The following is a 23,839-nucleotide window of genomic DNA, read 5'->3' on the forward strand; positions in this document are numbered from 1 at the left end:
ATCCAGAGAAAAAGCACTAGGTTGTCAAGTTCAGCATCTGCTGACTGCAACTCAGATATGACACAAAGTCATGCCTATCTTATGTAAAGACTGATAAGAAACTAATGTGCTGTTTATGCTATGTCAGAGTGTATAAGAAGGTCTTATACCTGTATTAGTAGCTACAATGGTAATCAGTCCTCAAAAAATAAAAGAATATAAAACTGCAAGTATAAATGTTCAGTGGTTAAATCCTTCTTAAAAAAAAAAAGCAAGGGAAAGAATAGAACTGTTCTTAATTAAACAGCTTTTGAAACAGCATGACAAGTATCTTCCCCAAGTGAGGTGTGAATCAACCTGTTAAGGAAGTTAGTGAGTCAACAAGTTTCGTGCAGAAATGAATTTCACTGAGCATATTCATCCTGTGACCCCAGTCTTCCTGGAAGACCAGAGAACCGCCTCCGGGGATTTTAGTTTTCTTGTTTTTTACTGCCAACATATTAGAAATAGAGCATAAGCACAGTAAAGATATTATAGTCCCAATTCTCCATTACTTAGCCTGAACTTAATCTCTTGAGTCCAAACACAGCATTCCAGTTTCTCTGTTAAATTCTTTATAACGCTACAAGTGACTTTTAACTTTCTGAAAATGGTTAATGTGACAGTATTTTCTGTATTTCAAAATACAGCAGTTTCCAAAACCCGATGACTTAACAGCTTTCAGTGTGACAGCATTTGTTAATACTTTAACTGACTTAAGTTTTTAAACATTCAGTTTATTTGTGCCAGGAAATTGTTGAGGTTTGTTAAAGATTAAAGTACCCCAAAACTACATGAGGCCCCTACTTACATACATGCCCCTTTTTCATGAAGGGTACTAATCCAAATTGTTAAAAGTACTGAATGCTCATTAACTCTCTCTTAATGAGTTATGATAAATGATTAAAGGGTAGAGCTATACATTTTCCAAAGGGAGCTATGTTGACAGGGCTTTAAGTATGTTAGTATGCTCAGTAGTACCCTAAAGTAGCTGAAACAGGTGCCACAGCAGGTGCCACAAGTAGAACATAGATTTGCTCTGGCATTAGAACAGAGTATATAGCAAGTGCAGGATTGTTTTATGGATTTAAAAAGCATATGCCATGAACGATTTGGGAAAGCAGAGCCTTTAGGAGTATAGCATTAGTCAAAGCTAAGCTAACAGGAAGAAGTCCTGCCTCATTACTGTAACAGCTGTTATGACTTAATGACCATCAAGATATCTATTACTAGGGAAATATTTTGCCCTTCTGATGGAAAAACTTGCTGAACTGTTACTTCAGTCTTAATTTCACCAAGAAGTTAGAGGGCTGCTCCAAAAGTAATGCTTCCTCTTTTATCAAGCCAGCCCACAATGTCAGAGGTAAATGTTGGTGGTAGGGCAGTAGTGGTGGAACCTTCCCACCAATATTATATTACATGCTGTTGCCATGCAACAGATGGCAGCAGAGAGGCAGCATCTGACATGGAAGTGCATATGAAGCAAAGGAGTAGAATTGAATACCTCCATGCAGAAAAATGGCCCCCACTGAAACTTGCTGAACATTTATGAGTCCAAATAGTGGATATTAGCATATCGAGGTGGTGGGTAGCATGTTTCAGCAGTGGTAACAACGATGTGAAAGATAAGCCATGTTCTAGAGAGCCATACAGATTTTATGAGTACAGCAAGCAGGCTTTTTGGCCTCCACACTGGACAAAGTGCACAGCTAATGGTGGTGAATGTGTTGAAAAATAATGTTTTGTGGCTAAGAATTTGCTCCATCAGATGATGTTATTGCAGGTATTATAGTTTTCATAGAAATAAATAGAAGGCATTACTACTGAAGCAACAAAACACTGTTGAAGCTTTAAGGGATACCGTTCTGCCACTCAACTGCAAAAAATTATATTTGCAACTATTAAACAAAATATAATACAATTTACATTTATTTCACACTTTTTTTTATAGTAACCTCTTTGTTAAAAACTTCATCTTAGTTTTTTTCCAACTCCTAATGTCATGGGAAACCGGTAATCAATAATAGCCCTAGTCACTAGTATCTAATATGGCATAGACAGTGACATCTTTTACCAACAAAAGGATCTGTCTGTAACCATGGCTTTAGATACTTCCAACCGATCAGTTAATTCAAATAGGAGATGAAAAGCACCTCCTTGTGAGACATAGCTAACCTGTGCTGACCCTTGCACACTTACTGCATCCACAAGCTACACTTTCCATGTGGATTTGGAAATAGTCAGTATGGCTGTGATTTATGCAACAAAGTTTCTCCTATAAGAAATTCTTTGTAGCTTCTAATAATGTTAGTCATTGAAGTCATTCTACAAAGGCTTTGGTGATCCCCTTCCTAACTGCTGAGCAGTGATACAGATCTGTCAAGTTTTCATTTTCACCAATTAATACTGAACTTTTCTGGCCCAACTGCAAAATCATTATTACCTTATATCTGAATTAAGGTCATGGGTAGCTTGCAATAACTAACCAGTCTACTTGATAGCCAGCCTATAGACATGAGATAGCCAAAACTGTAGCTAATACTGAAAGTGTGAAAAATAATTATCCGAAATGCCACCTGGAAAGCAGCCTAGCACTTCCTACACATTTTCTAGATTAACTCTAAGAAATACGCAGTCAAAAAACCTCAAGCCCTGCTCTTATATTCAAAACTTTCAAGCTAGACTATCAGATGAATAAACAAAAGCACAGTCCGTGTTGCTCAGTTTCCTTAATGAAGCTAGCTTGGTTTATACCAGGTAAAGATATTCTTATCTTAGAGCATGTAGCATTACTCACAGAAAAAAATAATTTTCTATTAAATGATTCTTTTCCAACCTCCTTTTCACGCAAGTGAATGACAACAGAAGTATTATCCTTTAACTGTCAAGGCTCTTTACAAATCTATTTTGTCTGAAACTTCATAGAACTAGTGGTATTATACCAGGAATAAATCTGTCCCAGTATCTTCAGTTACTCTATTTGGAAAGCAGTCATTGCCTGACCTTCAGTGCATTGCTAAAAAACAGAGTTGGTCTGTCATCAAGAGCCGGTGAGATTTCAGATAAAACAGAAGTCATGGCTCTTGCAGTGAAATTCCAGGAGCATCCATCAAAGGCTTGCCAACAATAGCATCTCACTCACTCTGATAGAAGTACGAAAGTAATAAGAACCAAAAAAAAAAAAAGAAGAAGGAAAAAAGAGATAAGACGCTTGAAATTGAGACTTGGTAAAAGATACATGAAACAATAAGGATTTTTAAATTATATTCAAGCTAAAACTTTGTGACTTGAAGAACTTTGGTTCTTTAAAGACTCAATTTCTCACACAATTGAGAAATAGTACACTTCTGCCCCTTTCTCCCCCTTTCAAAAGTATTGAAAGCGGAGTATCACCAACACAAGAATCTATTTGAAATGACACATAGATGAACTGAAAATATTTGTTCTAACTCCCAGTGTAAGCAGTTTGAATAAGCACTGAGATAGAATCAGAACTAGTTATTTTTCAAGCTTCCAGCTTCCTTGTTTGAATTAAAATTGATGACATCTGTGTTCATTAGAACACAGTTGTTAAAGAGTCAATACAGAACAATAGGTGCCAGGCCAGCTTTCTTCATTGTGGTCCTATGCCAGCATGCTTACAGTCCTACCTCCTCTTTCAGACCAGAGCCTATGATTTCTCTCAACATTACTCAGCCCAATCAAAATTCTGTCTCAGTCCTAGCAGGACATTACAGAATGCTTGGATAGCAAAAGACACTAAAGCAAAAATCAAAGTCCACTGATACAAACACTTCACTTGCAACATCATTATCTTGAAATAAGCTTATACTTCCAATATTTGTGCTCTTTCTCTAATCTTACAGCTACTTTATCTCCCAGTGAAAAACAATCATGTTTATGGAAAAATCAAATGAAAATCATATTTCAAGCCTAAGCAGAGCCTTAACACCGATTTTAAAGTGCAGCTTATAGGCAGCTCTCCTTAAACATGAGATTGTTTAGACACGGTCCCTGTTAAATTATCCAATTGAGAATGGTAACAGTGCAACTAACTTGAACTAGAAAGTGATCCAAATTATTAAAGTAATGTTACCAAAATGTACAGTTGAAACAAGGGACATTTATTCATTTGTCCTCATCGGTGCCTGTTCTGACATGTACTGCTAGAGACACTGAGCCTTTTGGACAGGCTTTAGAATTCCATCCAATGAACAGCAAAACTATTGTCTAGCTAGACAAAGCAGACAAATGCTAGCACAACGAAGTACTTGAATTAGGAGAAAAATCCAAAGTCTTGTGTTGAAGAATTCTAAAGGAATTAAATAAAATAAAGTATAAACATACCATCAGCTCAGACTACATTTTTACTAAGATAAAATAAATGGTGGACAAAATAAATGGTGCATCTCTGCCCTGCTGAGAGGAACTTAGGTGTTCTAGTAGATGAAAAATTTAAGATGAGCAAGGAATGCGCGCACACAGCCCAGAATCATAGAATCACTCAGGTTGGAAAAGACCTTAAAGATCATCGAGCCCAACCATGACCTAACCATACTGCCCTAACTAACCCTCCGCTAAATCATGTCCCTGAGCACCACATCCAAATAGTTTTTAAACACATCCAGGGATGGTGACTCAACCACCTCTCTGGGAGCCCATTCCAGTGCTTAACATCCCTTTCTGTAAATAAGTGTTTCCTGATATCCAATCTAAACTTACCTTGGCACAACTTCAGACCATTTCCACTCATCCTGTCACCTGTGAGAAGAGACCAATCTTGCTCTTGCTATAAGCACCCTTCAGATATTGGAAGAGAGCAGTAAGGTCTCCCCTCAGCTTCCTTTTCCCCAGGCTGAACATTCCCAATTTCTTCAGTCTCTCCTCATAGGGTATATTACCCAAGCCTTTCACAAGCCTTGTTGCCCTTCTTTGGACCTGCTCCAGCTCAATGTCATTTCTGTACTGAGGTGCCCAAAACTGAACACGGTACTCAAGGTGAGACCTTACCAATGCCGAGTACAGGAGCAGGATTACTTCCCTAGTCCTCCTCACCAGCATTCCTGATCCAAGCCAGGATGCCATCAGCCTTCTTGGCCACCGGGCACGCTGCTGACTGACATTCAGTCAACTGAGCATCAGTACACCAATGTCCCTTTCTGTTAGGCATCATTCCAGCCACTCCTCCCCAAGCCTGTAGGGTTGTCTGGAGTTGTTGTGACCAAAATGCAGAACCCAACACTTGACCCTATTGAAACTCACGCAGTTTGCCTTGGCCCATGAATCCAGTTTATCCAGGTCCCTCTGTAGTGCCCTTCTCCCCTCAGGCAGATTGACACTTCCTCCCAACTTGGTGTCATCTACAAACTTACTGAGGGTGCACTCAATCACCTCATTGATAGAGATGTTGAATAGAAGCGGCCCCAGTACAGAGCCCTGGGGGACACCACTCATGACCAGCAGTCAACTGGATTTAACCCTATTGACCACAATTCTTTGGGCCCGGCCATCCAGATAGTGTTTCACACAGCAGAGGCATATGCCCATCCAAACCATGGCCAGCCAGCTTTTCCACGAGAATGCTGTGGGGGATAGTGTTAGAGGCCCTACTGAAATCCAGGTGGATCACGTTAACAGCCAAGAGTATCCTGGGCTGCAACAGAAGGGGTCAGAAGTGACCACAGATAGATCATCAGACTCCTGGAGCACCTATCCTATGAAGACAGGCTGAAGGAGCTGGAAGAAAAGGCTGTGGAGAGACCTCATTGTGGCCTTCCAACACTTGAGGGGAGCTTATAAACAGAAAGGAAATCAACTGTTTTAGATGGTAAATAGTGATAAGGTTTTAAACTAAAAGAGGGGAGATTTAGATTAAACATTGGGAGAAATTTTTCGCTGAAAGGGTGGTGATGTGCTCCAAGTGCACACCAGAGAGGTTGCAGATGCCCCATTCCTGGAGGTGTTTGAGGCCAGGTTGAATGGGACCTTTGGCAACCTGGTCTAATGCTTGATTTAATGGTTGGCAACCCCGTCTGCAGCAGGGAATTAGAAACTGAATGATCTTAGAGGTACCTTCCAAACCATTATATATTCAAATGACAGAGGAAATAACATAATGTACATACATATATACACACACACACTTTTCAGGGGGATCTCTTCAACATAGACATTTAAAAAAAAAAGCATGAGAGATTTTTCTGTAGGTCACTTAAATCCAAATGCAAATCACAGATCACATTTGGTATATATTCAGGAGACAATAGGGGAAGTACATTTCTTGAGTACCAACAAGAAATTTGAAACTAAACAACTACAAGTACACCATGGACATTGCATGTCCTCTCATGGAGTGGTATGTTTGCTTACTAATATACTATTATTGGATTTCCTCCCCTCCTTTATTTAAAACATAATAATAATCCAAAATAAAGATAGGGATGTGGAATGCTTAATATGATGGTTTCACCGAAATACATGAAAGTATTCAAATAAATACTGGGAAATGATTAGATGCCTGAGCTTTTATAATGGAACTCAGAGTTCAGCCAGAATGATTCTAGTTTGTGACACAGAAAAATAAATTTTTACTGATTATCACATTAATGTAACTATAGTATCAGTGGGGAGATATAAGCAGCTTCAGAATATGACATGGCACTCTCTTCTGTTTTTAAGGAAATTTTGAGATTTTTTTTTCCTTGCTTCTTGATCTCTATTTTGTTCTTGTTAAAATTGATGAACTGCTGTGGAAAAAGATGTTCTTTTAAAGAATTTTTTCTACATTAACTCTTTTTACAGAATTAGCATACACTAAGACATCCTTGTATTAAGGTAGCTGCATGAGCCAGACAGACACTACTCTCAGACAGCAGCCAGGAGCAGATATTTTAGCAGAATATGAAAATTAAGGATTGCTATCCTCAAGGCCAGAAAATTCACTGTGAATGTTCTAGAACTAAGTGCAAAAAAAAAAATCTTTTTTTCTTTCCCTTTATGCATTGAAAAAAGGAGGCTTAATCAACTATCTGACAAGAATACTTCCATGGCCTCCAGAGTTTGGAGATCCAATCTGATTCCTGCAAAATCAGAGGAGGAGGAGCAAGATTAAATGTAGACAAAAGGAATACTATACAGGAGTAGTCTTAACTATGTTTTCCTCCAAAGTAGCTAACTGAAAGTCTAGTTATAGTATGAGGCAAATAATTTTAAGCTGTGCTGGCTGAGAAGACATTGTTATTAAAACAAAAAAGTTACAGACCAAATTAAGTTACGGAACTAAATACTCAGAGTTGCAAGAGAAAAAAAAGCAGCATTTAACCATGTCACAAAATTGCATGCAACTCAGATCCAGTTCTCTGTCTCAATGGGAAGGATCAGCATCCTGTACTGTATTAAAAAAAATAATACTGTACAGGAGCGTTCTGCCTACTTTTGAGGTTGTCTTTAGGACACATGAACTACAGGGAATCATGGGCGGAGTGTATGAAAGATCTTATTGCAGCTGCTTGTACTGCACCTGTTCAAGGGATAAATAAAGCAGCTAAGTTCTAGTTTTGGATTCACTTGTTTCTAGTCCCTTGATGCGGAAAGTAATGATATACCACCTCCTCATCTTGTCAATCATACTGCAAATGTGTCTTCAATATTGTGGAAGTGATAAACTCCCCCCCACACACACACTCCCCCAAATGTTCCCACAAGCTGGGATAAGCTCTATGACAATTCACATACCCTGGAAAAATACCTATAGCTCTGCTTCACATTCTCCCAGACAGCAATCTCATTCACATGTATAACCAATTCTTAGACTTCTTTCCATTTTTTGCTAAGAATGGTATTGGAATTAGATCTATGAAAATGATCCCAAATTAATATTGGATTCATTCCAACACTCCAGAGCTTACATAAACTTTGTTCTATACTTCCTCCTTTGTTTACCTCTGACTTCCAAAGTTGAAAGCACAATATCATACAGCATGAAAGAAATACACTGAATCTGTGCAAGTTAAAGAATCAGACTTTTTTGATCCATGTCATTAGTGTATTTCCAGTGACATCTGGGACATGGAAGAATATATTCACATGACATTTTCTTTGAATGCTTGTTTTTGTTATTCTACAGGGCACATTATTTTTTAAACTCTATTTTGTTTGCCTTCCTATTCCTGGAGGTTACCTGAAGAATCATTTCTGGAAAATCAAACAAGTATATTATCTTAGTCCTAGAAGACAACACAGGTTTAGAAAAGTAGTACATGATCCCACATAGGGAAATTTGACTGCGTTTTGCCACTAAGAATAGGTGGAAATGTCCACAACCACCGCCCAGTGTTTTTCAAGAGTAGTATTTCCTACTCTCCACCCTTGGCATATTTTCTTCAGAGAAAAAGTTGGATGTTGCAGCCTATAACAACATTCTGCAGGGTCAGAAAGCAAATTTCTGCAACACAGGCTAGTAGACTATTTGCTATAGCAAGGCATGTAACAGAAAATCAAGAAAACCCACAGCTACATGCTATATGGTTATGAACCTCCATAAGGTAACTCCCATCAGCCAACTTCTTGTATTATTACATCCTACACATTCTTTTCCTATTTCTCATCACTTTTCTATAAGGAGTTATAACTCGTTGTGGAAGGATCCTTAACTTTCACTTTCCAAATGCAGTCTTCATCTTGCTTTTCCAGTCAGTGCTCTGGATTTGAACATCACAAAGCTTGAAGCAAAGAAAGGAAGACAGATTCCGATGAGAGAGAATGGGTAGGGCAGAGCAAGGAATGGCAGGAAGGGGTGGCTTGCATTCCAAGCACACAGAGGCAGAGCTGTCTCAGCAGAGCACCATCCCACATGAAGCAAGGATGAGTGCCAAAAGACAACACTGGAACTCCTCCACATGATCACAGCCCACAGCAATACCAGTACCTGTCCTTGCAGTCAGCTGCTACAGCTAAGGCATACAATTCCTGAGCACGGGATATTCCTTTCCTCAAAGAGGGGCAGTACATTTGCTACACTTTGGATCTTATAAGTGTTTGACTGTTTCACTCCCAATGATCTGTTCATCCTTCTGTGTCAGGGGCTTACCTTACCTCCAAGCACCCACCTTGAACTACCAAAGACTATACAACCAACAGTGCATTTTAATTTACACTCAGAAGCATCAATATGAAGTAGACAACCTGAACAGAGATTCTGCTCAAACGTGTTTGGTTCACTGTTACTGTTTGAGAAGATGACAACTCTTACGGAATTTTGACTAGTTCATGCAATTAAGAAAGCAAACATAATATTGAAAACCTCATTTGCCCCACACCGCAGAGCTGGCAAAAGGAGTTAAAATTATGTAACAAATCCAAGAGTAAGTGAAAAAGTGAGGCAAGAACCTTCTAGACAGGAAAGTAATTTTGACAGCAAGTCCAGAGTATATTTGTACCTTGCAACTCCTAACAAAAAAAAAAATTAAGGTAGTAGGAAGACCATTATTTCCTAGATTAACTTAGCCAACTCCAGAGACATGGAACATCTTGTTTTGGGTATTTATTTTTTAAACACCTGCCATAGCTCTAACTGCCCTTGGCCATTTTTGAACCAGCTGTAACTAGGTAAGGAGAGAACACTGACATTCTCAAATAGAGCATAGTCCCAGCAATCAAGAAAAGGCAGACCAAATTCACCCTAATACCAGAGCATTCTGATTTGGCACTATGTACCAGAATCTGGGGTTACATGTAGTATTTTTGGAGATTTGGATGCTATGTCCCATTCCAGAAGCTTGAGGTAAATGCAGCATTCGTTCCAAATCAAATAGCTTCCTAAGTTACAGGATGCTTTAAATATAGCATGAGAGTCCCACAGAGGCTTCTGAAGAGCACACATGCCACCCTAACCAGGTAAAGCTTGTACTATAGGTCCTTCATGTTATTTTTCCTCATGCCACAAAGACTAATTGTCACTAACACTGTCTTTAAACTGAAGAGCCAAAAATTGCCTACAGAGTGCACTCTTTGAGCGAGTTACCTTTAGCGAGAACAAGGGCTTATGCCTTTAGTTACACGACTAACCAAGAGTAGCAAGTGAGGGAGCCAAAATAGCCCAGCAGCTGGAATCTGGGCTCTAAGCAAGGAAAGGGAAGAGACAGGGTGCCTGCACATGAAAGGCTGTTATTCCTAATCTTCAGCTGCCATTGCTACAAATCAAGTGCATTTAGAAGGATTTTGGGGAAAGGTTAAAACCTATATTCATGGTGTCCAGGCACGGAACACCTGTGGCATGGATAATCAAAACACCAACTACATATGTGAGAGGTGCAGAAAGTAACTCTACCCAACCCACGGGATTTGCATGCCTTGAAGACATTTGATCCATCACGCCTTCCTAAAAGAGCGGGCTCTCATTGGCTTTCTGGAAAAATGGCTGCTAGCCACTGCTAACAATAAGAGTCACCTTGTATTAAGCATGCTGAAGATGTCAGATGGAGATAATCATTAGCCAGAAAATAATTGTTTTCAGGATACTTACTTCTAGAAACAGAGCAGTGACTCAGAAAATGACTGGAAAAGACGTTATTTTATCCCTCTGTAACTAAGAGCTAATTGTTCTCAGTCCCTGAAAGGTTTTCAGAATAATATAGAAAAAGCTTTGTATTTAGGGGGAAAAAAATATATACACCTTTCATCAACCTGTTATTGATGAACTATTTAGAAGTCTTCCCATAGGATATCTAACAGTAGAGTTAGACTAAGCCTTCAGGGTCAGTTTCTTACTGACAGCTCATATAATCAAGCTTCTAGTTCACTTAGCTGGTCTCATAACTTAAGGGCCTGAATCACATACATCATTTTTTCTTCATCTATACAGAACACTTTGACAGGTGATACCTGTTTAGTTTCAATTAAGTCACATCACTTAAATTATGGGTCAATGCAACGTGACTGAACAGCACATTTGTTGACATCCTTTTCCTCACTCTCTACTGGCAAGAATTTATTTATGAAATGCCATTTACTGAGTATTGTAGCATACTTTCAGAAAATTAGGATTTAAAAATTTAGACTGCTGGAACAGAAAGCCTATTGTGAAGTTTTATTCTCTAACATTTTTTATTAAGACTAGTTGCAATGGTACTAGAAGAAACAGCCCTTTCAGATGCCATACAAACCACACTTCTCATTGCTCATTTTAAAGCATGCATAACTGACATTGTCAGACACTGTTTAAATTTATTTCCATAAAACTTGCAAGTATCAATTTTTATCACGTTTGAAGTTCCCCTTCTTTCTCATGATCTCTCAGTAGGGATAAATAACTTATCTGCACACTGAGCAGCTAGTTCTTTCTGCAACAAAACCCAGTGAACAAAGAAGAACAGAATCTTATTATGTTGGACAGCTTTTGATATTTCATTACAGAATTATAGCATCTCAGGTAATTCTGTACAGAAACATCTAGATACACACAAAACAAATCAACTATACCCAGTAGGGGTTGGAGCTAGCTGGAAACAATCAGTGCTAGATCATAATTGAAGACCATCCCATTTAATACACTGTTTTGGTACTTTGAGTACAACTAAAAGCTTTTTTTTTTTAATCTACTTTTTGTATAACTATATAGTAATCTTCTCCTGACACTGCTAATTAGACAACTGCAGTGACTAGATGAGAATTGCTGTTGCTACTATAGAAAATTAATGCTAGCATATTTGTACAGCAAAGTTTCCACTTCATGTCACGCTGGTTGAACAAGAGTTTGAGGTAACATATCCAGAATGAAGCTAATGGCTGAGTTGTCTGCTGTGTTGTGGAAGACTGCCATTTGCTAAGTTCAGATAACCAACACTAATAAAAATGTCACACACACACAAAAAAAAGCTTTGTGCCTTTTAGCTATAAAGCATTCAGTAGCTTTAAATATCAAATTTAATAGTTATCTCCTGCTCTATTTACTGGCTCTAAAGCAGCTGCAAAGTTATCTTAATTAATAATTAATTCAATCTGACAACTACTTGAAATACTACATCAACTGTATTCTGAACTAAATACTATGTCAAAGGTTGAGGAATTAATCACAGTGTAATTTCCTGTTGCCAAGAAATGCTTAATGCTAAGAAGAATAAAACTCATTTGAGCTGAGGACTTGCTTCCTGAGGTTGAGAAATCTCTTTACATAAAGACAAAATAATTGTTACCCCATTCTTGAACTTCTCAATTTCCTCACAACTTCTGGGCCCAAGTTTATTATCCTATTCAACACTATTCCTTCCTGTTCAAGGGAAAGATTATATTTATCTGTCTTTGATGAGCTAGCTGCAAAGTTACCAGTGTGCTTGGTTTTCTTTTGCACCAAGAAATACTGAGCTAGTAATTGCTTAAGTTCTATTGTCTAATTCTTTATAAACTGAACTCTGCTACAAATAATGCCACAATAGCATTAGTAATTCAGGTACAATCACAATCCTGAAAGAATAGCCGTGTTTAGCAAGTGAAATAAAGAAAGCTTCAAATTTGCTCATTTTCCATTGTGTCAGAATAGTCAGAGCAGCAGGTTTTATTACGTAACATCCTTTCATCTAGTAGTAGCTATTATGGACCATTATTCACGTTAATCTGGCCTACCTTCTAACAGGGCTACATATTTCTCCTGAAATTCAGAACAGATACAATTGAGAATCTTAAATAGAGCTATTCACAATGTCTGCAGAGATTCTGTGCAGAGAACATAATACTGTTTACATGCTGCTGGCCTTTAGCATTAACCTTAGTATTTAGTGATTACTTTACTCACACAAACATGTAAAAGGGGCTACCTTTCCAGCTGAGTATTTATTTTCTTTAACAGAAAAAGATTACTTGATAAAGAGCTGCAGACAATTAAATATCCTTCCCGAAAGTTACTTGAAGACAATACACATTGAAATTACATTTCATTATGATGCTGAGATTTAAATAAATCTAACAACACTTTCCCCAAGAATCCTGAGTTTAAAGTTGTAAGAATAAGCTGTGTGGATAGTTCAGGAGGTTTTCTTATAGGAGAGAAATAAAAATCCTCCCGCTTTTATCATGATCACTTAATCAAAGAGAAAAAAAATGTCTCTCTTATAATGAAACTGCTTTGTATCACCAAAAATAGTTTGTTAACAAGTTAACACTTCAAGGTAGCCAGCAACTTATGTGAAACATCCATCCTCAGACCAGACATGGTATTTTTGGTCAAGACAAGGAATGCCTTGTACCTCAGAATATCTAATCCCACGTTTTGCAGAGAACCTGAACATCCAACTTGAGAACTCTGTTCTACTTTATTTCAGAGTAAAGGCTTGAACTGAGTGCCCAGTATCCAAGAATGTTCTGATCTCTGATCCCAAAACCGGTCATAATTATTGGACCAGAGAAAGAGAACACCACTGGAACATTAGGTCCCTTCCTGCTAGTCCAACATACATCCGCCGCTTGTGCTTGCTTACAACCCTATCATATAAGTGCCCTCTGTACTGTATTGTCTGCACTGATAGTGAGTAACTACTGCGATATCTCAGATAAACAGTATCAAACTAGGGCTTTCAGAAGTTACTTGTAGAATTGTGGTCCACAGAAATGCAATCAATTCAGACATCTGGGATGGTAAACATATCAGAATTGGATGGCAAATTAGCTGGAAATCAAAGATACCACCTAAAGTAATCAGCATTTTCTCATTGTGTCAACACACATACGTACATACAAATGACTTCACATAAACTTCAGTATCCTGTGATTTTGGGTAAGACTATCATTCAATAAGCAACCTACAAATTAAAGATCCTCCTGAAGAAATACTGATGTCCACAGGATAGATAGCATATTACTAAAAGGTAGGAAAGTTCTGGAGTGTTCTTAACATCTGCTTTGACAGCTCTTCTCTGTCACAAGGACCTTTATGAAGCTAAGTTACAGATGACTGAAAGAATGTGAAACCACCTATGCATATGTTGGTGGACAACAGGTTGGCCATTAGCCAGCAGTGTGCCCTCATGGCCAAGAAGCACAGTGGTATCCTGAGCTGCATTAAAAAGCACATGGCCAGCAGGTCAAGGGAAGTAATCTTCCCCCTCTACTCTGCTCCAGTGAGGCCACACTTCAAATGTGTCTGGTTCTGGGCACCCCAGTTCAAAAAAAAAAAAGACAGGGATCTCCTAGAAGGAGTCCAGCAGATGACCACAAAGATGATAAAGGTCCTGGAGCATCTCCCTTATAAGGTGAAATGTCTCATGGATGAGGCCAGGCTCTTCTCAGTGGTGTAGAGAGGATAGAACAAGGAGCAATGTCCTAAAACTTGAATATAGGAAATTCCACGCAAACATGCAGAGCAACTTCTTTATGGTGAGGGTGGTAACAGAGCACTGGAACAAGTTGTCCAGAAAGGTTGTGGAGTCTTCTATGGAGACATTCAAGACCCCTGTGAATGCCTACTTGTGTGACCTGCTGCTGGAAACCTGCTTTAGCAGGGGGTTGGGACTCAAGCTCTTGAGGTCCCTTCCAACCCCTGAAATTCTGTGACAAGATGTTACCACAGCTTATCTAGCTGTAAGACAGTCATTACATGCAAGTCCAATGGCTCACTCCTTCTCTTAGGTATTGATTCAAAGAGATTTGAGTTTCGGAGGGGGAAAAAAAGAGAGAGAAAAATCTCTAACCATCAACATATAAAAAGGAAGGCTGTTAGAGTACATAAGACCTACCTATTAGCTATGTAAAATATCAACTAATTAAACGCTGATTTATGCCTTTCAAGGTTGTGAAAGACTTCACATTTGGAGATAAGACAAATGCTCCTCCCACCACAGTTATAGAAACTACAGGGTGATTAGAACTGCAACTACTCAGTGATTAGATTTACCAGATATGGATGTGTAACGCATGATGCGGACCCAGCATCTCAAGTGATCTTGTTCAATGCCTTCATTTAACTGAGTGAAGGTACAGATCACTCTTATAATCACAATGTACGGTAACCACATCCAAGGGACGTTAAGAGAATACATAGTGATTGTCCTGGATAACCTGAGGTTTCCTGCCTTCAAGTATAGGAGAAAAGAAGCCAAGAGGCTGTCCTTTTGCCATCACTTTCCTGTTGTAAGGCACTGATGCCCCACACGCAATTAAACAAATTAGAGTACAGAATAAATAATCACAAGATTCTGTACAGGAAACGCAGCCACAGTGGGAGATTGACACATATGTGCCAGAGAGCATAGAAAGTGAAATGTGAAGTGCTAGAATAGCTTTGTTTCATTTTCCTTCCAAATAAATGTTTCAAGCTATTCATATCAAAATAAATATACTGACCAGATTTTTTTTTTCCCCATTAATATTTCCTGTTTCTCCTTATTTCACTTACATGATGATCAGATATCAACTACTTCTTCACTTAATAAAGTAAAACCCAAACAGTTCTTATGCTCTGTTTAACCCTATCTCCTTCAGCTCCAGGCTCTGGCTTTTGATTTGGAGCCTAGGCAATGCCAGTCACAAGCTATTACTGTTTGAGGTGATATTTCTGCATACCTTTCAGCTCATTTAAACACCTACAAGCCACTCTGCCTCCCCGATAGTATTTGTTGTTCAGCAATCATCATACATGAAGAGACTTTGCTGCTGCATCCATCCATGTACAATCATCCAATCTTAGGTAACAGCACAACACATTATTTAACCTATACTTGCACAGGATTACATCTATAAAATTAATTCTGCTTGCTCCCAGACAGTTCATGCAAGCAGTATGAAAAAACAAACTGCTTTGCTGCCCGTGTTAATTTTGGATTTGCACATATGATCAGGCCACCTGTGACAGCTCTTGCAGTGCCAACAGTCTACAGCTCCCATTCACTTCAGTAGGAGAGATAGATGCTCGGCTTCGCTATGCCTGTCAGGATTATTCTCCTGCCTCCAGTACCTGTCCCTTACATCTCGTGACAGAATTTATTCTAAAGGGTAGGATGTCTTGTAGAGTGGGGACAGTACTCTTTTTGAAGTCCTCCTAGACTGTTTTTTTAAGTTAACTGTTAAACAAATATGACTTCAAGTCCTTGCTACTTGTTTTTGCCTCCTCTCTTGTCAAGAGCACCCTGGAAATCAGTATATTTTCCTTTTTCCCCCACAGTAAGATTGCAATTGTAGTTGAGTTCAAAGCCTAACTCACACAAGTGTAAATTGCTGATAATTGAAATATCTCATCTGTTTGAATACATACTCATGTGAAAGATGATAATGTCCCTGCAATATCTATTTTTTTCTTTGGCAAAAGCCTTGTATTATACTGCGTTCCAATTAAAAATAGCTCTTACTCTAGCCCTCCCTACAAGAAACTATATTCATTTCTGCATGCCTGCTTTTTCCCCCAAGGCAGATTACAAAGCTCTCAGCTAAAAAACTGAGCCTCACTGGGGAAGACTTCAGAACGCTTAACAGTGCTTTCTGATGCTTCTATTGCTAAAAAAAATGCAGCCAGCTGTGTAAAGAGGTAATACCTCCTCACCTCTGGGAATCCAACCACTGCAGTTCCACTTACGCTCATCACAAGTTCTGAAAACCCCAGGATAATCATGCAGCCTTTGGGCACATTGAGTATGCCTTACAAAATTGTAACCCATGGCAATAGGCTCTCCTGAAAACAAGAGCTTTTTATTTCTAGCTGTCACATAACGTGCAAGTGCCACAGCCCTGACCCCCTCAATGGAGGACTCCTGGCACAAATGAACTGCTTAAAAAATAAATACCTTACAGGGCAGGCTGCAAAATGTCATGAAAATGCCTACAGAATTATGTTGGCAACTCTACATACTTAATTTGGATGCAATAAGGAAATACCAAAAATATTCAACAGATTGTAAAAGCATTAGTGAAATTAGTTCAGGTTAATAAAGAGACTTTATTTATCTGGGCAGGATTCGTTGTTGCTTTTTGCTGTTATTGTAACAAGTCAGCTTTCTTTGCTATTATTATGGAACAAAGACTGCTTCTGCTCTTCTGATCATTATACAACTTCACATTAAGGTAAATATGTTTCTATGAAGAAAATATTATGCATTAGAATAAGAGATGAAATAAGAGCACTGCAGTTTGAATAAGAAATAGGACAGTCAAGATTTAAGAAGCTCATTGGTGACTGAATCATCATTGTTGCAGAGTTATCAACTTGCTATCTACAATTTAACAGATTTTCTCTCCATTATAAGAGAACTATTTTCAAAGAAGTGGAGGTGGTTTCCATCCCTCCCCACTCCAGTGAAACAGACCATTTGTTTGCATTCTACTCATCTCTTAAATCATTCTGGTATTTCTTTATACACTTAAGCAACTTCTATAGTCATTGCTTTGCAAAACAATAAGCCTTCTGCAGATGATTTGTGGAGACACCTGTACGGAGCCGAACATTCTAGAAAGGATTTGAGGCTGTCAAAAAAGGAGGAGGGAGCTGTACGAAGTAGCATGAAGCAGAGTTACCAAATTAGAAGTTACACAGAATACAGTAAGAAAAGAGGAAGATAAATGCTTGTGAATTTTTTGATAGTCACTCAACCCTAAGAACTTCTGTGGAAATGACATTATCAGATAATAAGAACATTCCATTGCAATGCCTTGAAATATCATTCTTAGAGGGGGGAGAGAGATTACTGGGAAATAAATGCACTCATCTATAATGAACAGATACACTGGGTAATTAATTATTAAGTCACATACTGTTCATCAGCTACAAATGGAAGGCTCCTGCATAATTTAAGTCCTCATTTAAATATTATTGAATCTTCTGTTTGACATGCCTAATTTTCATCTAGTTATTCCAGTTTCTTCAAAAGAGGATCATATCTTCTTAATTTGAGAGGACCTGGATTTCACCTATTTACAAGCTGTTACATAGTTTCTTCCCTGAAATGCCATTGCTTGTTCACATTCACAGTTATTCTAAATCCTTTTCCCCCAAATAAACTGCATCAGTGAGACCCCTGCCAGGGAAAAAAGAAACACCGGACAAAACAGAACTGGAAGTACATTTGAAAGAGAGTTCATCATTTTTAAAAATATACCAGCAAGATGTGCCTTTGAGACATCAAGCTTTGCCTTGAATTGATATATCCGAATTCCACATTGCATTCTCAAATCCTTTCATCAGACCTACCTGCAAAGATACTCTACTTGGCCAGGTCATACAATCAGTTTACTGCTATTTTCCAACCTAGACAAGCTCAACGAAGCCTTTTGTTCACTTACCCTGGAGATGGTCAAAGGCATGTTGAAGTCCTTGCCCCCTTGCAGTCGGAAGCCCCATGGTCCAGGTCCATTCAGAGTCACGCTGTAAGCCATTCTCACAAGCCAGCTGGGCACTGCAGAACAGAAGGATGGGGTAGACAGAGAAAGTGTGAAAAAGTAGTATGAGAAGAGGGAAGAGTTTCATATAAATAAACAAGTCTTTCTGCCTTGCCTGTTCAGTCGTGCTGGGATATCACCTAAGAATAGTTGGGAGCTATAATGCAGATGCTGATATCTCACTGAGTAGGGCCCATAAAAGGTTTGTAACCAGACACCTACTATGCAAAGACTTCATGACTCAGAGGTCTAATATAGCCCCCAGGGAGGGGGACAGATCTTTCTGGGCTTCTCAAGCCCCTCTTCACATTCAATTAGTCCATGGGTAAAACACATTTTGAAGTAAAATGAAGTCCCATGCTAAAATCCCAAACATCTAAATCTCACTACTGATTTATTAAATAACTATATAGCCAATTAGCTTCTGCTTCAGAACATACTACAAACAAGTCCCTACTATATGTAGCAGGAAAGGCACCAAAGGAGTGTTTATTTTACATGATTTTACATTATTTTAAATGCAAATTATACACTATACTCACTTGGAACAAAAAAAGGAGTCCTTAATTTCATTATTGGCTCATGGTACTATAACTTAAGCTTTCTAAAGGGACAAGTACATTATTTTCTCTTAGAATGCAGGTATTATGAGTTATTTCTAAATAGCATATAATCCACATAGCAAAAGCATAGTTTCACCTCATAGCTGTCATACTGTTTTCAATACAACTTGTCTAAAGGGGTGGAAATTAAGTGGAAGGCTAAGAATATAATTAGTTAGCTGTTTCCTAAACTCATTCCATAACTTTTCATATATTCTCTTCATGCTAGGTGTTTCATAAAACCTTTGTAATTCTTTTGGAATATCAGACATTTCAGCTTTGGACTGAAAATAACTAGAGAATCTGAAGGAAGGGGAACTTCCAAACTGTTGGCAGAACTAAGATAAATGAAAAGCTTCTGCTCTTAGGATAAAGCTATAAACTTTAACACCACTTTTAAGTCGTTAATTTGTGCAGGACCTCCAGAAGTTCTCTAGTACACTTACACAACATCCCTGCTTTTACCCTCATATTACAAAGAAATTCCCATTATGTTAAGTTGAAAAATAAGCAAAGGCTCTGCTCTAATAACTAAAAAGACAACCAAGACCTATGCACTAGCTCATTTGAACACTGATAGTAAGTCTGCCCATGCACCCATCTTAATATCATAAAAAACTGATGGTTGAACTACAGAGAACAAATACTGTCATGGCCTCTCTCTTCATCTGTGAAGTAGATCAATAATTTTTGCAAAGCCAAAAGGCATTAAGTGCTTGTTTTGTATGAATACTGGCAGAAAAGACAACTGTACAAGGGAATAATTATCCTCCACATAGATGGAAGGCTAAACAACGTAACCACATTTTTAAATCCCAAATTCAAATTATAACAACATGGCAGGTTCAGTGGATTTGAGTGAAAGTTGTACTCAGTCAGTAGAACTGGCCCAAACCAAAAATCAAAGAAAATAGGAAGACGGATTGAAAGAAAACAGATTGATGCCATACAAATACTTAGCTACGCACGTATTTATAGCTTTTTATTTTTTATATTATCAACATTCATTGCTTATCTCTGTATGAAGCCATAACCAGTGATACTTACATAATGATTTTGAGAGGAGAAAGAAGATATACTTTCTGTATTCTGAACCACAGAACTTGACAACAAATCTAGTAGGCCTCTTAAGTCATGTGCAGGACTTTTTAAAAATTTTTTAATTTTAAAAGTTCACAGACATGCATGAAAGAAGTTCCCATTGCATTATTCCTTCCCTTTTCCCAGGAATTCACTGCATTTTTCCACTATCTTTTCTTGGTTCTATTACGAAGGATAAGGAGAGTGCAACAAAAATGAGAGTAAGTCAAACATGGCAAGTCATTGCTTCACTAGCAAAGAATATCACAAAAAAAAGGAAATGAAAGGTTATGTTTTTATGGATGATCGATTCCTTCCTGTACTTAAACATTCATTGGGAAAAAAAATGCAAAAGCTATAGCAGAATTAAACTGCACAGAGAGCAAGCTGAACAACTAAGCATTAAGAACTAGAATTGCTGCTTAATCAAAAACTGTGTACTTCTATCCTACTTTCACATACATAACATGCCACTCACTTATTAGTTTAGGACATCTAAAAGGGTCTCTGAGGTCCTTCAGGCTGGGTAGCATGCTATGAAACTGAAGTGATAATTTCATTAGGGGCACTGTCATTTGAATGACATGTTGGACTGAGGTTTAACTCGTTTTCTACTTCCTTGGTTTCTGCCTGCATTCACACGAACATTCATTACAGCTTGGCATTTATATGAAGAAAAAGTAGGAGATACACCAGCATCCTGGCCCATTTTGCCCTTTAACAAAATGGGACTGAAGTCCTTTCTTATACTCACACTATCGGATGCCTCTTAGAGAGTGTAACAATCAGAAAGAAATCAGAAAGATCAGTGCAGCGGAGTGGTGATAGAGGAGATGTAATGACAAAGGGACTAACACAATGGAAGCATGCTACAAAGGAAAAGTGCTCACCCATATCCAAAGATCTAGGCTCACAAGAGTAACTCTGCAAGGGAGGGATCTCCAGTCAGAGATCCTTCCCCAGTGGCAGTCAGCCCTTAAATGAGGTCTAAGAGAGGTGCAGCCAGGCTCCACCCCTTCTGGTCATACAGCTGAATTGCCTTCACCTGTGCTCCCACTGCTGACCAGGTCCTTTCCCCAGGTGCTCAATCAGTGATTCGGGCCATGACTCAACAGTTACTATACACAGAGGTAAAAAGATTCCATTATTTTCTTCATAAACCTTTCTAGGTCCTAAGTCTCCTGTGTTTGTTTCCCCTCTGCTGCCTGTACCTTATTCTGGACAGCTGCAAGCAGTAAAGAAGCTCATGCTGCAGACACAACTCCATTTGCTGGGAATGCTCTTAGCACTGCTCCCATCATCTACTGACTCCTACTATGGGCAACCTCTAGATCAGAAAACCGGTGGCCTGCCTAGATTATTATTTCAGTCCTGCCCTGTTTTCAGGGTTGATACAGATAAATGCACTCACTAAGTCAAATATCCAGAGCAAACACAGGGAAATGGACTGGAGCAGCAGATGCACTGCCATCACAGCTATCAGCACAAGCCTCCACAAAACCTTCTGGGAAACCTGCAGATGAAATAAGCTGTATATACATAGTAGACTATCCTCTTGGTTTTAGAACCTTGTGGTTATCTAAAGCAAATAAACCTAATCCAAACACCACTTCTCAGACTGTTCCAAAATCACTTTTCATTTACTCAACTGAGTTTTGTTTCTCTTGGGGTGCCTTCTTCCCTACTTTCTCCATCTAGGTGAAAAATCTATGACACGAGCATAGATCCCTCCCTCCAGAAAGAAGCTACGTGGAGTCAAGCAAGGGCACCAATGTGAGGAGTGACATTTAAAGAAAAAACACTCCAGAAACCAGGTGACATTCTTCTCTCCAGATACTAAAACAAAGATTTGTTCAGAGCTCACCAAGTCCCCTCAGAGTTGTCCCCATATGACTGATAGGAACAGCTGCGAGGAAGCTGGATGGGTACCAGGCACTATAGGTCCCGATGCCAAGAGGTTCCATGCACATAAAAGAGTGCTCCAGCCTTCCACAGATACCTCAGAGCCCAAGCACAGCCATCCTTCCACAGCTACGTCAGAGATCGTACACTGGCGGAAACAATTCACATATGCTAGGAGACCACGTTGCATTACAGTGAACAGGCTTTCTGAAAGCTACACCTGCATGCTTGGAAGTGCACAGACATCAAGTGAATGAAATAAAAACCTCTAGTGCCAAAGCTAAATTAAGATGGAAGGAAACAAGTCATGGAAATTCCAACTGTTCAAGTTGCTACCACTTTGTTGTGCTGGCCACATTACTCATTATGTATTTTAGCTCCTGTGGTAGAGTGCCCCTAAGAGAGCCTTCAGTTACTACTACTGCAGCAACAAGCCTATGTCATTTATATCATCCATTTGTAGCATTTCAGTAGCAGATTGTTAGAATGTTTATCTGACGAAAGAGGTCTGATATATGCAGTCCTAATGTTGTCCAGTATTTTTGGATTAACAGTGCTGACTGTATAACCCATGGAATAATGAGGAAGCAGTTGCTGAATTTGGATTCTGATCTTCACTTCAACCCATCAAACATAGCAAATATATGTACTATATATTGGCTAATCAATATAAAAAAAATAAAATCATTTAGCTTCACCTAATTCTGCTTTGTTGCCATCTTTCCCATAATGGTGTTTGTAGGTCCCAATAGTACATGCATTGAGTGAGCATATACTTTAAGTGGTAATCCCAGGGAGGTGCACTAGAGAAATATGATGATGGAGTATTATTTCCCTTCTCTGTAATATAACACCATCAGAAATGCTGTTTAAACCACTTTGGCTGTATGCTGCAGCCTATAACACCTTACAGACTTACCAGGTTCCCCACTTTCTCACTACCAGGTTGTTCACTGCAGATGCTTTCAGCACTACAGAAAAATCTCTTTTTACACTATTTTGGGGTGTTAAGTGACTTTTTTCCTGCAATAGCCTCCTTTTTCTATCTCAAAAGACTGGATGTATATCATAGCATAGCCAACCTTCACCTTCAGAAGACTCTAATAGTTTTAGTAACTATGTTAAACTGCAAACCACTCCCGTGGGAAGAGAGAAAGAGGAAAGAAAGAAGCAGTCACACCTCTGTGGTGTTTGCAGAGACCCCATTTACAAAACGACTTAAGGATATGTTACAAACTTTTCACCTTCACGCCATCTCAGTTATGGTTTTCAAGGGCATCCACTATAACATGTAGTACTTAACACCTCTGTGGCACCTACTTCACCAAGATAACAAGATTTTCTTGTTGGTTTCTGACTTGTTTTAAAGAGAAAGAACACCAAAATACCTGTTGTTTCAGCAAACATGACCACCTCCTTCCTACGGCTGGACTCACAGTGCTTAGGTTACCAGCTTCAGACCGTGAAATGAGTCAACAGCAATCGGATTAAAATGCAGAGCTCATTTTCTAAGAGAAGCATTTGAACCAGAAAGAAGGCTGCAAAATGCTTTGCTGTTGTGTACATGTCACTCTCCTCTGACTCTGGGCTGACACCAGGAATACTCACAGCCACCCTGCGACTGCTCTCGTTTGTGCCTTGCTGCAGGGGATTCTAAGCGATTGGAGAGGAAAGAAAAAGAAAAGAAAAAAAGAAAAAAAAAGACAGATGCACAGGGGAAAAAAGGGTGAAGGGGCTACGTGCTGATCGCTGTCAGCTCCAGAGGGCAGGACAGAGTTGACACTGATGTCACAGGACTTGCACAGCGCTGGCTGGCCTCCAGAGAGCCCGGGGGCTTGGCACGGCACAGCGAGCGCTCCACCAAGCTCCGACGACAGCTCCTGTAC

General features: G+C 39.0%; 1 protein-coding gene across 14 annotated transcripts in view; it reads right to left on the bottom strand.

Moving 5' to 3' along the window:
- Window positions 1-20,996, bottom strand: part of LDB3 (LIM domain binding 3) — a 119,870-nt gene extending 98,874 nt beyond the window's left edge. For 5 of the 14 annotated variants that reach the window (XM_019617465.1, XM_019617470.1, XM_019617469.1 and 2 more), the window contains exons 1-2: window positions 20,942-20,966; window positions 18,274-18,386 (exon numbers count right to left, since the gene is read on the bottom strand). In XM_019617465.1, coding sequence (XP_019473010.1) covers window positions 18,274-18,386; window positions 20,942-20,945 — 117 coding nt within the window. In that variant the 5' untranslated portion in view covers window positions 20,946-20,966. Of the gene's footprint in view, window positions 1-18,273; window positions 18,387-18,484; window positions 18,574-20,941 lie in introns of those variants that run through there. The other 9 variants (XM_019617461.2, XM_019617460.2, XM_019617464.2 and 6 more) reach the window with 7 other exon arrangements.
- Window positions 20,997-23,839: the final 2,843 nt, after the last annotated feature.

This window comes from Meleagris gallopavo, chromosome 8, assembly GCF_000146605.3.
Source record: "Meleagris gallopavo isolate NT-WF06-2002-E0010 breed Aviagen turkey brand Nicholas breeding stock chromosome 8, Turkey_5.1, whole genome shotgun sequence".
Lineage (NCBI taxonomy): Eukaryota > Metazoa > Chordata > Aves > Galliformes > Phasianidae > Meleagris > Meleagris gallopavo.